This window comes from Oncorhynchus gorbuscha, linkage group LG21 (assembly GCF_021184085.1).
Source record: "Oncorhynchus gorbuscha isolate QuinsamMale2020 ecotype Even-year linkage group LG21, OgorEven_v1.0, whole genome shotgun sequence".
Taxonomy (NCBI): Eukaryota; Metazoa; Chordata; class Actinopteri; order Salmoniformes; family Salmonidae; genus Oncorhynchus; species Oncorhynchus gorbuscha.
The window spans coordinates 7,998,881-8,013,279 of record NC_060193.1 but is presented as its reverse complement, the minus strand read 5'-3'; the positions used below and the strand labels follow the sequence as shown (position 1 = coordinate 8,013,279).

Sequence of the window (14,399 nt, the reverse complement as noted above, 5' to 3'; positions counted from 1 at the left end):
ATCTAGTCAGGGTGTTCCGTGTAACAGTTAGTATGATCGTCGTGATTGTTCAGAACTAACAACAGTACTGGGTATCTATGTGTGTCAGTGGATACATTCCTACACAGTGCATTATTTTTTGACCAGAGGGCCCTAATGTAGTTATCTCTTATATTCCCTATCTATCTGTGTTTGTGTCAGTGTGTACGTCAACCAGTCCTCCATCAGGCTTGTGAGTGTCAGAGAGATGGTGTGGGTGGTTTTTTTTTTTTTTTTTTTTTTGCTCTGGTGACAGCAAGTTCAGGCAGGGTGTGTGACGGAGGAGATATGAGAAGAGTTCCCAAAGCAACAGGCTCTCAGAACACATAGAGAAGATCAGCCAGGAACACAGAGACACGACAGGTAGGTAAGAGAGAGAACGCTCTCTCATCTCTCCTTCTCTCTTTCTGTCTTTCTTTCCATCATTCTCTCTTTCTTTCACCATCTTTCTTTCATCTCTCTCACTCTGTACTTTCCAGTATTCACTAACGTATGTTAGTTATGTATAAATGCTGTTATGTTGTCTGACTGAGTAATGCGTTGGAGTCCTGATTTACCTCCACGTTGAACCAATATTAGCGAATTTGACGAAAATCCAAAGAAGATTTTCTAACCAGACAAGCATTTTGTAAATCTCTAACCAATCACATGGTCCGTATATCTATGTCAATGTTAATAACCGATCACATGGTCCGTATATCTATGTCAATGTTAATAACCAATCACATGGTTCACATGTTACAGTTAGTGAAACAGAAGGAAACGTTTAGATACTGTTTTACGTGTCTATGAGTTTTCATATGAAATGGTTTGACAACAGTCTGAGTTAATTAACATTGACATAGATATACAGACAGATGTATACAGACAGATATATACAGACAGATGTATACAGACAGATGTATACAGACAGATATATACGGACAGATATATACAGACAGATATATACGGACAGATATATACAGACAGATATATACAGACAGATATATACAGACGGATCATTATGGACAGAGATATATACAGACAGGTATATACAGACAGATATATACAGACGAATCATTACGGACAGATATATATACAGACAGATATATATATACAGACAGATATATACAGACAGATATATACAGACGGATCATTATGGACAGATATATATATATACAGACAGATATATACAGACAGATATATATATGGACAGATATATACAGACAGATATATACAGACAGATATATATATGGACAGATATATACAGACAGATATATATGGACAGATATATACAGACAGATATATACAGACAGATATATATGGACAGATATATACAGACAGATATATATGGACAGATATATATGGACAGATATATACAGACAGACATACAGTTATAACCTGTTGTCATGGAGATAGTCATGAAGTGACTCATAGGTCTATGTTCCAAATGGCACCAGATTCCCTATTTAGTGCATTACTTTTGAGCAGGGCCCATTAAAAGCAGTGCACTACCTAGGAAATAGGGTGCGTGGAAGCTGGCAGTGTTTGAGGCTCCAACTCGAGAGCGAAGAGTCAAAGTCTGAGTGAGTCTGGAACCAGGAGTCCCTGTTATCTCTGTCATAAATTGAACACACAGGGGCGGCACACAGGCACACACAGTGAACTCTCTGTCACCCAGATGAGATGATGCGACAGAGAGAGATGGAGTGACAGATAAACACAGATAAATATTATCTGGCACATTACTGTTGTATCTCATCCAGCACAATGCTTCTTTCTGTCTTATTTCATACTGAATCAAAAACCACCCTTCCACAACGTGTGTGTGTGTGTGTGTGTGTGTGTGTGTGTGTGTGTGTGTGTGTGTGTGTGTGTGTGTGTGTGTGTGTGTGTGTGTGTGTGTGTGTGTGTGTGTAAACTGTCTATGCAATTCTATAGTACAGAGAATGAGATCATCTATCTGGAAGAGCTACATTAAGACATGAATCCCTTTCTCTCTCCCCCTTTCTCTCTCCCCCTTTCTCTCTCCCCCTTTCTCTCTCCCCCTTTCTCTCTCCCCCTTTCTCTCTCCCCCTTTCTCTCTCCCCCTTTCTCTCTCCCCCTTTCTCTCTCCCCTTTCTCTCTCCCCCTTTCTCTCTCCCCCTTTCTCTCTCCCCCTTTCTCTCTCCCCCTTTCTCTCTCCCCCTTTCTCTCTCCCCCTTTCTCTCTCCCCCTTTCTCTCTCCCCCTTTCTCTCTCCCCCTTTCTCTCTCCCCTTTCTCTCTCCCCCTTTCTCTCTCCCCCTTTCTCTCTCCCCCTTTTCTCTCTCCCCCTTTCTCTCTCTCCCCCTTTCTCTCTCCCCCTTTCTCTCTCCCCCTTTCTCTCACCCAGCTTTAAAGACATAAAAACAACAACAGAGAGATACATTGCATCGCGAAGGAGAAGAGAAGGAGAGAAACAAAAAAGAAAAGAGAAGAGAAGGAGAGAATAAAAAAAGAAAAGATGGCGATCGGAAAGAGTCCCAGAAACGGTTCTGTCAGGTCTCCAAAGTACCTGGACAAGAGTTCTGGGTTCTACGGTCGCCTGGATGAGCCCGAGATGGGAGGAGAGGAGGAGGAGCGGGGGAGAGAGGGGGACTGGGGGGGATCGTGCCCAGCCACAGAGCTCTCTACGGGGGGAGAGACGGACCGGGGAGAAGCTGGGGTGTTTGACTTCAACGAGGGAATGATGGAAGATGACGACACCACTCTCCTCCGAAGGAAACCCAGCCGGCTCAGCTCCCGCTGGAGAAGAAGCTCCAGGAAGGCCAAACCCCAGGCGATCTCCCCTAGGCAGGGGGACCAGATCCTGGGTACGGAGATTGAGGCCCCTGTCCTGGAGGTCACTGCGGTGGAAGTGAGAAGGAGCCGCTGGGGGAGAAGCACCGGGAAGAAACAGGGGGCCGAGCCCCTGACGGTCTCCCCCAGGGAGGAGGGCCCGGACATGGGTACGGAGATGGAGACACAAACCCCTGTCCTGGAGGTCCTGGAGGTGGAGGTGAGGGTAGAGACTGAAGAAGGACAGAGGGAGAAAGAGAGAACAGAAGAGGAGAGGACGCTGGTCCACTTTGCGAGCAGAGAAGAAGCGGATGACCAGGTTCTGATAAAGGACAATAAGAGAGGGAGGGAAGAAGAGAAGGAGGAGGAGATGAAGGTGATGAGGAAGAGGAGCACGCTGAAGAACTACCGCAAGGTGAGAGAACGAGAGAGGATGGTGTGTGTTTTGCCTTCCAGGTACCCTTGGAAAACCTCCACTTGTTAATGTTGTAGCAGCAGCAGTAATATCCAGGTTTACCCTTCTTACCCAGTTTCATTTGAACAGAGGACAGGACACGGATGACTTAACACATTCTCCCCTCCCCTCCCTGTGGAATTCTCCTCGAGGGAGGAACAATGGGTTAAAGTTCCAGGTTCCACGTTCCACAGTTACATTCCAAGAATAGCAGCCAGTAATTAGTTATTTATGGAAACATTTATATGACCCTCTATGCCCATATCATTAACGGTCTGGTCAGAGTCCAATGGCTGATCTGTGTACGTCAACCACCCCATGAGCCCAAATGCTAAATTAACTCTGTAGGCCATTTTGAAAATCTATTTCTTATTTTATTCAGTTGATAGTTAGACCTATTGTGCCAAAAACAAAAACAGATATTATAGCTATAGTAACATTATCGCAATAGTAATATTATAGCTATAGTAACATTATCGCAATAGTAATATTATAGCTATAGTAACATTATCGCAATAGTAATAGTATAGCTATAGTAACATTAGTCCCAGGACAACTTCTTAGCTAGTATCAGGTGACACACTTGTTCTCCCCACCTGCGACCCTCTCCTCTCTTCCCTTCCCCTCCCTAAACCTAACATGTTGTCTGTTTGCTTTGTGAATCCATCCCCCTTTCCTCTCCTCTCCTCTCCTCTCCTCTCCTCTCCTCTCCTCTCCTCTCCTCTCCTCTCCTCTCCTCTCCTCTCCTCTCCTCTCCTCTCTCTCCTCTCCTTTCCTCTCCTCTCCTCTCCTCTCCTCTCCTCTCCTCTCCTCTCCTCTCCTCTCCTCTCCCCTCCCCTCCCTAAACCTAACATGTTGTCTGTTTGCTTTGTGAATCCATCCCCCTTTCCTCTCCTCTCCTCTCCTCTCCTCTCCTCTCCTCTCCTCTCCTCTCCTCTCCTCTCCTCTCCTCTCCTCTCCTCTCCTCTCCTCTCCTCTCCTCTCCTCTCCTCTCCTCTCCTCTCCCCTCCCTAAACCTAACATGTTGTCTGTTTGCTTTGTGAATCCATCCCCCTCTCCTCTCCTCTCCTCTCCTCTCCTCTCCTCTCCTCTCCTCTCCTCTCCTCTCCTCTCCTCTCCTCTCCTCTCCTCTCCTCTCCTCTCCTCTCCCTAAACCTAACATGTTGTCCTCTCCTCTCCTCTCCTCTCCTCTCCCTAAACCTAACATGTTGTCTGTTTGCTTTCTGAATCCATCCCCCTCTCCTCTCCTCTCCTCTCCTCTCCTCTCCTCTCCGCTCCTCCTCCTCTCCTCCCATCTCGGGCTCATCCAGGCGACCGTAGAACCCAGAACTCTTGTCCAGGTACTTTGGAGGCCTGACGGAACCGTTTCTGGGACTCTTTCCGATCGACATCTTTTCTTTTTTTATTCTCTCCTTCTCTTCTCTTTCTTTTGTTTCTCTCCTTCTCTTCTCCTTCGCGATGCAATGTATCTCTCTGTTGTTGTTTTTATGTCTTTAAAGCTGGGGGAGAGAGAAAGGGGGAGAGAGAAAGGGGGTGAGAGAAAGGGGGTGAGAGAAAGGGGGAGAGAGAAAGGGGGAGAGAGAAAGGGGGAGAGAGAAAGGGGGAGAGAGAAAGGGGAGAGAGAAAGGGGAGAGAGAAAGGGGAGAGAGAAGGGGGAGAGAGAAAGGGGGAGAGAGAAAGGGGGAGAGAGAAAGGGGGAGAGAGAAAGGGGAGAGAGAAAGGGGGAGAGAGAAAGGGGGGAGAGAGGGGAGAGAGAAAGGATTCATGTCTTAATGTAGCTCTTCCAGATAGATGATCTCATTCTCTGTACTATAGAATTGCATAGACAGTTTACACACACACACACACACACACACACACACACACACACACACACACACACACACACACACACACACACACACACACACACACACACACACACACACACACACACACACACACACACACACACACACACACAGGTGTCATTCCTGTGCCTTACTATCTGACCACAGATCATTGTTTGAGGGCACTAGCGATCATCCCTCGCTCCTACCCAGAAACCACCAGGCCAATATTTCTTCCTGATTACACAGAGGTCAGGGGTCATGTCATAAGAAAGAGACCAGGATGAACACAACATATAACTACATCAAAGGAATAATGATACACATCCACTCTGAACACACAAACTGGGACGTCCCAAGTTATCTTGTTTTGATCTCGACTGGATCATGTTCCAATTCAAATGTTTTCTTGTGTGAACACATTTGTTAACAATGTTTTTTTTTTAAATCAATATCAATCAAACAATGTTTTCTTGGTCACCTGTATCGATTATTCATTCTATCCCCTTCAGTCTTTCGACCGAGCGGTCCGTCGAGGGTGGGAGACCTTCGTCACTAACCTGTACAGCGTGACGCTCACACTTGACTCATCATCATCACCGCCACCATCAAGAGAGATGCACCATTCCTCAACATTAGCAGATTACAGATAGGATTCACAAACCTGTTCATCTAATCTGTAAACTGCAATTGTTCCAATCAGGTTATGTAACGCCCATATTGTAATTTGAGATTGAGGCTGGCTTGGACAGAGTGTTCCGTTTGTGTTCTCAACGCAAATGACCTGTGTTCACCTCAATGTATGGTTCAGTTGATTAATCAATCAGTGATATTGATCTGGTACATAATACGGGTTTATCAATGATCAATATGAACAGCACCCGATTAACACCAGGAAGTACACAAAGTTTAACTCATTCTTATTCTGAATTTCAAAATAGCACACTATTGTACTAGTGCACTAAATAGGGAATGGGTTGACTACTTCCTCAAGTTCATACCTCTCTGGAGGACCGTCTGCAGGGTGGTTTCAGTGTTGTGCAACCTGAGAGATCAAGTATGTTTCACTACACATGTACCTAATGAACGCAGCCCAAGATGAGACCTGATAAAGTATGTTTCACTATCCATGTACCTAATGAACGTACCCCAAGTGTGTTATGTTTGTTTCATAAAAGGAGAACGTTTTCATACCATGAAATTAACTAACTATGGGGGACATGAGGGTACGAAAAAAACGGTCTCAAACTTTGGTCCTCTGACTTTGTCTAAAAGGAGGTTGCACACAACACACATTTAATACATTATTTATTCATGTTAATTTATTTACTATATGATCAGTTTTCACACTTTTCTGTGTAATCTCTCTCAATAATATCTTACCAAAGAGTTTATTTATTTTTAATTATTGGCTTAAATCACAACATAATATCTCTCTCTCGCAGCATTGAAGTCAAGCTCAGGATTATATGAGAGCTATACTGAGCTGGTGGAGAATTTATATTTTTCTGTGTTGCACTTGAATGACTAAATTGTTATATTTAGTTTAAAAATCAATGCTTTGTATTACTTGTGCCATCTTTGTAGCCTTTGTCCTTAAATAAAATATAATTTCTCAAATATATTTTGTTCTTCATCCTAAGAAAATAACATTTTTGGTCAGCTGTATACTGCCCTACAGAGGCAAAAGGCGGTAACTGCTCATTAGCTTTAGCCTCTGGCACTCCAGGGTGAATTAACGAACGCACCCTCTGCATGGGATGCGCGTCTAATTGACTGTCAGCTGGCTATCGATCGTGTGTGTGGTGTACTGATTCAAATAACACATTGAATGTCTGAATAAAATTGTCTGAATAAAATTATAGATATTATATTCATTATAGGGATAATATATTGAAGCTAGTATACATTGATGATCGCCTTTTGTGGGAGCAGGTAGCACAAATATATTGCTAATTTAGGTAGGTTGTTTTACATTTTGGTCAGCTCCAGCTAGATGGCTGTCACTGGCTGTGTGTGGGGTGTACTGATTCAAAGAAACCATAAAATGAAATTTCAGGATATAATTCATTATTGGGCTAATAGATTGCAGATCAATTGCAGATCTCCTCTTAATAGGAGCCGGTGGCATCGTTAGTCTATGGTCGCTAGCTAATTAATTATGTTTTCAGATTTACTTAGCTAGTTAGTTATTACCAGTGTCTGGATGTCGGCGTTTCAGAGCAAATTCAACCATCCTTTCCACACGGCAATGCTGTGCCATGATGTTGTATCCCTAGATTAGCAATGTAGGTGTGTGTGTAGCTGTCAGTCAGTGTCATACATGTGTGATTGTGTCACTATCAGAATACAATGATATGATATCAAGGTAAAAAGGCATTAACTACAGCCAAGGGCCGGTTAAAACCAAGTTATAAAGCAGTATGTTAAGTTACTGCAATTTACCTTAGTTTCACAATACATTTTTTGCAGTTACTGCTAATATGAAACCCCAATTTTCTCCCAAACACAATACACTAGACTAAGTGACATTAACTAATTTTCGACCAAATTAGAAGTTACTGCTTTTTTGTTGTTGTTGCTTGGTAGGGCGGTATAACGATATCAAAGATGTCAAATGAAGTAAATGACGCAAGTGTACCAGCCATGTCGCGACAGACAGAACGTTTGTCGACAGCGCCTAGCGACTGTTACTACAGTAATTTAGAATCTTTTGAAGTAACCAATAAAAATGCACAATGTTATATTTCTTTGACCTCATTGGTATATTCAAATAAAAAGTATTTTTCCATTGAGAAAATGACGCAGTAGCTAAACTGTTTCAGTTGATAATTATTATTATTTATTTGATTTTCTTTGACAAATTCTACTAATAATAATAATATCTCTTGTTGATTTGAACTGGCGATGATGAGTTGCCGTCATCATTTGATACTCTGCGTCCTCTTGTTGCTATTTGATGAAGGTAAATAACTTGGTTAATAATTAATTGGCTAGCAACATTTGCTAATGTAACGTTAGCATAGCTAATGGTTCTTTGATATAGCTACAGCTAGCCAAGTGTCACACTCAGGCTAGCAAGGACGAACGTGTCATTTTCAGCTGTGATTGTTTGAAAAAGAAGAGCTGTCAGATTAGCTCGAAGACAATACCAGTTATTATTGCAATTTAATTGTGTGTAAATTATGATGCTTCAACTGGCCACAAAATATTACACAAACACCGCTCTATAAAGAATCACTCAAACACAATATAGCTAATAACACTAGTCTATGGTGTGTCAATGATGTAACGTTAACGTTGTCTACTATATTACATGTAGATCATTGTCATTGATGTTTCTTTTTTTATTTTATATATTTGTTTAAATTATTAATCCCAGCCCCGTCCCTGCAGGAGGCCTTTTGACTTTTGGTATGCAGTCATTGTAAATAAGAATTTGTTCTTAAAACGGATTTACCTAGTTAAATAAAGGTTAAATAAAAAGTGTTGTAGTTGCTAAGCATGTAGCCATGCTTATCCACTACTTAGCCACAATTTAGCCATGCTTATCCACTACTTAGCCACAATTTAGCCATGCTTATCCACTACTTAGCCACAATTTAGCCATGCTTATCCACTACTTAGCCACAATTTAGCCATGCTTAGCCATTACTTAGCCACAATTTAGCCATCCTTAGCCATTACTTAGCCACAATTTAGCCATGCTTATCCACTACTTAGCCACAATTTAGCCATGCTTAGCCATTACTTAGCCACAATTTAGCCATGCTTATCCACTACTTAGCCACAATTTAGCCATGCTTAGCCATTACTTAGCCACAATTTAGCCATGCTTAGCCATTACTTAGCCACAATTTAGCCATGCTTAGCCATTACTTAGCCACAATTTAGCCATGCTTATCCACTACTTAGCCACAATTTAGCCATGCTTAGCCATTACTTAGCCACAATTTAGCCATGCTTAGCCATTACTTAGCCACAATTTAGCCATGCTTAGCCATTACTTAGCCACAATTTAGCCATGCTTATCCACTACTTAGCCATGCTTAGCCACTATTTAGCCATGCTTATCCACTACTTAGCCACAATTTAGCCATGCTTATCCACTACTTAGCCATGCTTATCCACTACTTAGCCATGCTTATCCACTACTTAGCCATGCTTAGCCACTACTTAGCCATGCTTAGCCATTACTTAGCCACAATTTAGCCATGCTTATCCACTACTTAGCCACTATTTAGCCATGCTTATCCACTACTTAGCCATGCTTAGCCACTATTTAGCCATGCTTATCCACTACTTAGCCATGCTTAGCCACTACTTAGCCATGCTTATCCACTACTTAGCCACTATTTAGCCATGCTTATCCACTACTTAGCCACAATTTAGCCATGCTTATCCACTACTTAGCCACAATTTAGCCATTCTTAGCCGTTACTTAGCCAGATATTCTGTATTCATGCCTAGTCAGAGTATGGTTCTCAAGATTATGATTCTCAGTCACATCCCCAACCAGCCCACTACAGTACAGTCATTGTTTCTCCCCTCCTCTCCTGTAGGGTCACTGAGGTACATCCCATTCCCAGCAGCACCCCTCATCCCTGTTGCCTACACATTGGAGCCACAGGGAGACCTCGCAACAAGTCAAGATGTCTTCACTCCTTCCCCATCAAATCTTCTGAACCAAATTCACCACAATACTACACCAGCATTCAAAGATCAGCACAACACACCATCCCATCAAGATATTATTGATCTATCTGGATTTTCAACCATTAGCTATACTGACCACTTTGACTCAATATCCACAACTTCACCAAGTGGTGGTCTCAAATTCAATGCCAGCCGGAATGCCAGTCAATTTATCAATGATCAAACATCATCATCATCATCAGCTCACGATATTGGCTACACTGAACGGATAGACAACGAAACTAAAATGGCGCCTGCTAGTGGTTGGAATAACAGCAGTGATGTTACGCCTTCCTCTTCTTCTGCTGTTTCTTATTCTGAGCTAAACAACTCTCTTGTTGGAACCAACATTAGCCAGAGCAACGCTAGTGGCCACACTGAAGATCTCTCAGTGACTTTGGAGGACAGTCCTCATCCGAACGGATCTGTGGTGGTGCTGGAAACAAGTGACCCGTTAGCTGATCTAAACGTTGATCCTATGTCAGCCCCTGACGTCATTGACTTCTACACTCATCGGACAGATTCTGTCTCGGTCACCGATGACCTTGGCAACACTAGTCTTAGTTTACATCGTAACAACACTAACGTCACTGTCACAGTAGATACTAGTGCAGTAGTTACTGAGACTGCAGTGCAGGCTGAACTGAACACAGACTTGATGCTGGGCCTGGAGGAGGAGGAGGTAGTGCGGGAAGAAGAGGAGGAGGTAGAGTGGGAAGAAGAGGAGGAGGAAGAGCGGGAAGTAGAGGAGGAGGTAGAGCGGGAAGAAGAGGAGGAGGAAGAGCGGGAAGAAGGAGGAGGTAGAGCGGGAAGAAGAGGAGGAGGTAGAGCGGGAAGAAGAGGAGGAAAAAGCCAGTGGCCATCTTAATACTACTCAGGATGCTTCACTCTCAGACCCCCTGATCGACGATATTAATCATGCTTATGTGATAACAGGTGACTATAATGTTAGCGCTGAGGCTAATGACTCTGTGATAACAGGTCACTATAATGTTAGCGCTGAGGCTAATGACTCTGTGATCACAGGTCACTATAATGTTAGCGCTGAGGCTAATGACTCTGTGATAACAGGTCACTATAATGTTAGCGCTGAGGCTAATGACTCTGTGATCACAGGTCACTATAATGTTAGCGCTGAGGCTCATGGCTCTGTGATAACAGGTCACTATAATGTTAGCGCTGAGGCTAATGACTCATCCTCAGTTGCTATTAGTGGCTTCAGCGACAAATTGTACTTTATAAAAGAAGAAGCTCACAATGAAAGTCAGGAAGCCGTTACCCTTTCCTCTTCTGCCATTGGCTACACTGAATATGAAGATTCCATCGAAGCGACCAATGACTACCAGAGTACTGTTACCAGCGGAGACGAAGGAACAACGTCACCTACGCTTACTAGTACCAGCGTGGAGCAGAGTGGCGAGAATGAGAACCAGGAAGTGCTTCCTATTGCGGCTCCTATGATTGGCTATCCTTCCTTGGAGTCTGTGGATCCTAATGAAAGCACCACAAAGTCAACTGTTGTGCTGAACTACATTGACTATATTGACTCTGAACCTCGTTACTCTAACCACTATGTGAATGTAGCCAGCAGTGAAAAATCTGCCCACTCTTCATCCTCCTCCTCTCCTCTTGAACCTGACAGTGACCACCTCCAATCTGCTGATGATGCTGAACTAGAGGTACTAGGCTCTGGGTTGGAGGAAGAGGAGGAGAATAGGAGCGGAGAGAACAATTATAGCAGCTGTAGCTGTGGTAACACCACCTCCAGTGCGAGTCACCATCCTACCACCACCATTGACAACACTGACTATGATTGGGGCTCGGCTGAAGTCAGTACGACAGGTAACCAGGGTAACAGCACAGCAGACATTGAAGTCCCAACTGAAGTTAGTAGGATTGTTCAGGGAAACAGCAGCAGCATCTCCATGGTACCTTCTGCTGAAAGCAGCTCTGTCCATGGTAACTACACAGTCATTGTTCTATCTGACTACAGTGACAACATCACCACCACTACTCTGACCCCCACCAACCGTACCAGAGAAGGGGTTGTTGTGAGTACCAACCCCACCGCCGTGCTTGAGGAACCCACAGGAGAGAGCCGATGTGGGACTGCATGTTCTCCCAGCAAGGCCCTACCCTCCACCACCACCAGTCTGGAAGCCAAAGAGGAAGAGAAGGACCAGAAAGTGTCTGATGCTGTAAAGAAGCCTGTGTCATTGTGGAACAGGGGCCGCTCGTTGTGGCCTCGGTTTCCATGGATGCGCAGGTATTAGATCTACGGATCTCTGGGACCGGGAACATTTTTTGAGGGGAACCAAATCTGAGGGGAACATTTTTGAGGGGGAACAGTTCTGAGGGGATTAATGAAAGATAAGAGATATTCATATTTGTATAGTTTTTTTAGATGTTGCCATGGATGCAGTAGTTTGGGGGTTTAATGTTCGTGCATGTCCACTATGTTGTTGTACACCACAATATGTATATTTTAAATAAATAGTCCTCAATAGTGTTGTGTTGGTCTTTGTCTGAACTGTGTTGTGCAGCATGCCTTGCTGCTCCCATTGATTAAACAGAACAAGCCTAGTCTCTACCGCCATCTACTGGATATATGTAGGAAGTGTTTCAATTAAATGTCCTGTATTGGTCATCAGGTTTACAACAACACACACATACTATAGGGAGAAGTTATGCTATTGTAGTTATCCTTCATTTATTCAGGAGATCATATTGAGATGAGCACTCCTTTCCCACTATATAATGAAAAGCAATGAATGCTCACCAAAACATGAGAAGTAATTCACTTAACAGTATACAGCCAGGTCGCAATTGTAAATGAGAACTTGTTCTCAACTTGCCTACCTGGTTAAATAAAGGTGAAATAAAAAAATATTTAAAAAATACACCACAGTTATACATTGTATATGGCTAGACGTAGGCCTATATACTGTAGAACAAATCTTTAGCTACAATGTGTTAGCCTGGTCCCAGACCTGTTTGTGCTATCCTGTTTGGCAAGGAGTTGTTGACATGACAGCATAAACAGATCTGGGAACAGGCAGGTTAACAATCTGAACTGTAGTCTCTGAAACCACAATGAATGACTGGGCCTACGAATCATTTCACTTATCAGATTAAGATGAACCAAATCAACATCGGACGTCTTGAGACAAGTACAAAATATCTGGCAGTAATACCAGACAACAAAAAGGAAATGTCATGTATAAGTTATATTTTAACAATTGTCCTTGGGAAATCAAAAAAACATGAAGGAATGCAATAGTCCTGTGCCTGAAGCCATGTATCCATGTTCACAGCGCCTCTCCAGCAGATGAAGTATGGTATTGCAGTGTCCCTCCATCCCAATTCTCCTGTATTGTATTGCAGTGTCCCTCCATCCCAATTCTGCTGTATTGTATTGCAGTGTCCCTCCATCCCAATTCTCCTGTATTGTATTGCAGTGTCCCTCCATCCCAATTCTCCTGTATGGTATTGCAGTGTCCCTCCATCCCAATTCTCCTGTATGGTATTGCAGTGTCCCTCCATCCCAATTCTCCTGTATTGTATTGCAGTGTCCCTCCATCCCAATTCTCCTGTATGGTATTGCAGGCGTCCCTCCATCCCAATTCTCCTGTATGGTATTGCAGTGTCCCTCCATCCCAATTCTCCTGTATGGTATTGCAGTGTCCCTCCATCCCAATTCTCCTGTATTGTATTGCAGTGTCCCTCCATCCCAATTCTCCTGTATTGTATTGCAGTGTCCCTCCATCCCAATTCTCCTGTATTGTATTGCAGTGTCCCTCCATCCCAATTCTCCTGTATGGTATTGCAGTGTCCCTCCATCCCAATTCTCCTGTATTGTATTGCAGTGTCCCTCCATCCCAATTCTCCTGTATGGTATTGCAGGCGTCCCTCCATCCCAATTCTCCTGTATGGTATTGCAGTGTCCCTCCATCCCAATTCTCCTGTATGGTATTGCAGTGTCCCTCCATCCCAATTCTCCTGTATTGTATTGCAGTGTCCCTCCATCCCAATTCTCCTGTATGGTATTGCAGGCGTCCCTCCATCCCAATTCTCCTGTATGGTATTGCAGTGTCCCTCCATCCCAATTCTCCTGTATGGTATTGCAGTGTCCCTCCATCCCAATTCTCCTGTATTGTATTGCAGTGTCCCTCCATCCCAATTCTCCTGTATTGTATTGCAGTGTCCCTCCATCCCAATTCTCCTGTATTGTATTGCAGTGTCCCTCCATCCCAATTCTCCTGTATGGTATTGCAGTGTCCCTCCATCCCAATTCTCCTGTATGGTATTGCAGGCGTCCCTCCATCCCAATAATTCATGATAAAGTCCCCTCAAAATCATTGTAGGGTTGAAGGATAAGCAGCCCACAATTACTTAATTACTCAGACTCAGATTTTCCAATCAAAATTGATTGATTTCAAAGCTTAAAATGCCACACAATGACTACTTTTAATAATTTACATAAACAGCTCTTAGCCGTGATATATTGGCCATAAACCACACCCCCCCCAGCACTTTTTGATAAAATATCTCCTAAAAGCAAATTTAAACTAAAAAAATATATATAAAAAATTAAATTTAATCGGCACATGTGTAATGCAGACCAAGT

The 14,399-nt window shown here is 43.3% G+C and overlaps 2 protein-coding genes across 2 annotated transcripts; both read left to right on the top strand.

Annotated features, from left to right (window-relative positions):
• Positions 1-277: 277 nt before the first annotated feature.
• On the top strand, positions 278-6,699 carry sb:cb1058 (uncharacterized protein LOC394209 homolog). The gene is made up of 4 exons (XM_046319756.1): positions 278-381; positions 2,370-2,428; positions 2,460-3,209; positions 5,590-6,699. Exons 3-4 carry the CDS (start codon positions 2,481-2,483, stop codon positions 5,728-5,730), a joined length of 870 nt encoding a protein of 289 aa, XP_046175712.1. The 5' UTR covers positions 278-381; positions 2,370-2,428; positions 2,460-2,480; the 3' UTR covers positions 5,731-6,699.
• A 1,177-nt stretch (positions 6,700-7,876) lies between these two features.
• On the top strand, positions 7,877-12,278 carry LOC124008587 (histone H3.v1-like). The gene is made up of 2 exons (XM_046319982.1): positions 7,877-8,042; positions 9,640-12,278. The coding sequence occupies exons 1-2, from the start codon at positions 7,985-7,987 to the stop codon at positions 10,638-10,640; spliced, it is 1,059 nt and encodes a 352-aa protein (XP_046175938.1). The 5' UTR covers positions 7,877-7,984; the 3' UTR covers positions 10,641-12,278.
• Positions 12,279-14,399: the final 2,121 nt, after the last annotated feature.

Excerpts from the sequence above, each read along its gene's own strand:
- sb:cb1058 (XM_046319756.1), top strand. The coding sequence starts at position 2,481 with ATGGCGATCGGAAAGAGTCCCAGAAACGGTTCTGTCAGGTCTCCAAAG. Across the intron at positions 3,210-5,589 it reads CGCTGAAGAACTACCGCAAG|TCTTTCGACCGAGCGGTCCG; the intron begins GTGAGAGAACGA and ends TATCCCCTTCAG.
- LOC124008587 (XM_046319982.1), top strand. The coding sequence starts at position 7,985 with ATGATGAGTTGCCGTCATCATTTGATACTCTGCGTCCTCTTGTTGCTA. Across the intron at positions 8,043-9,639 it reads CTTGTTGCTATTTGATGAAG|GGTCACTGAGGTACATCCCA; the intron begins GTAAATAACTTG and ends CCTCTCCTGTAG.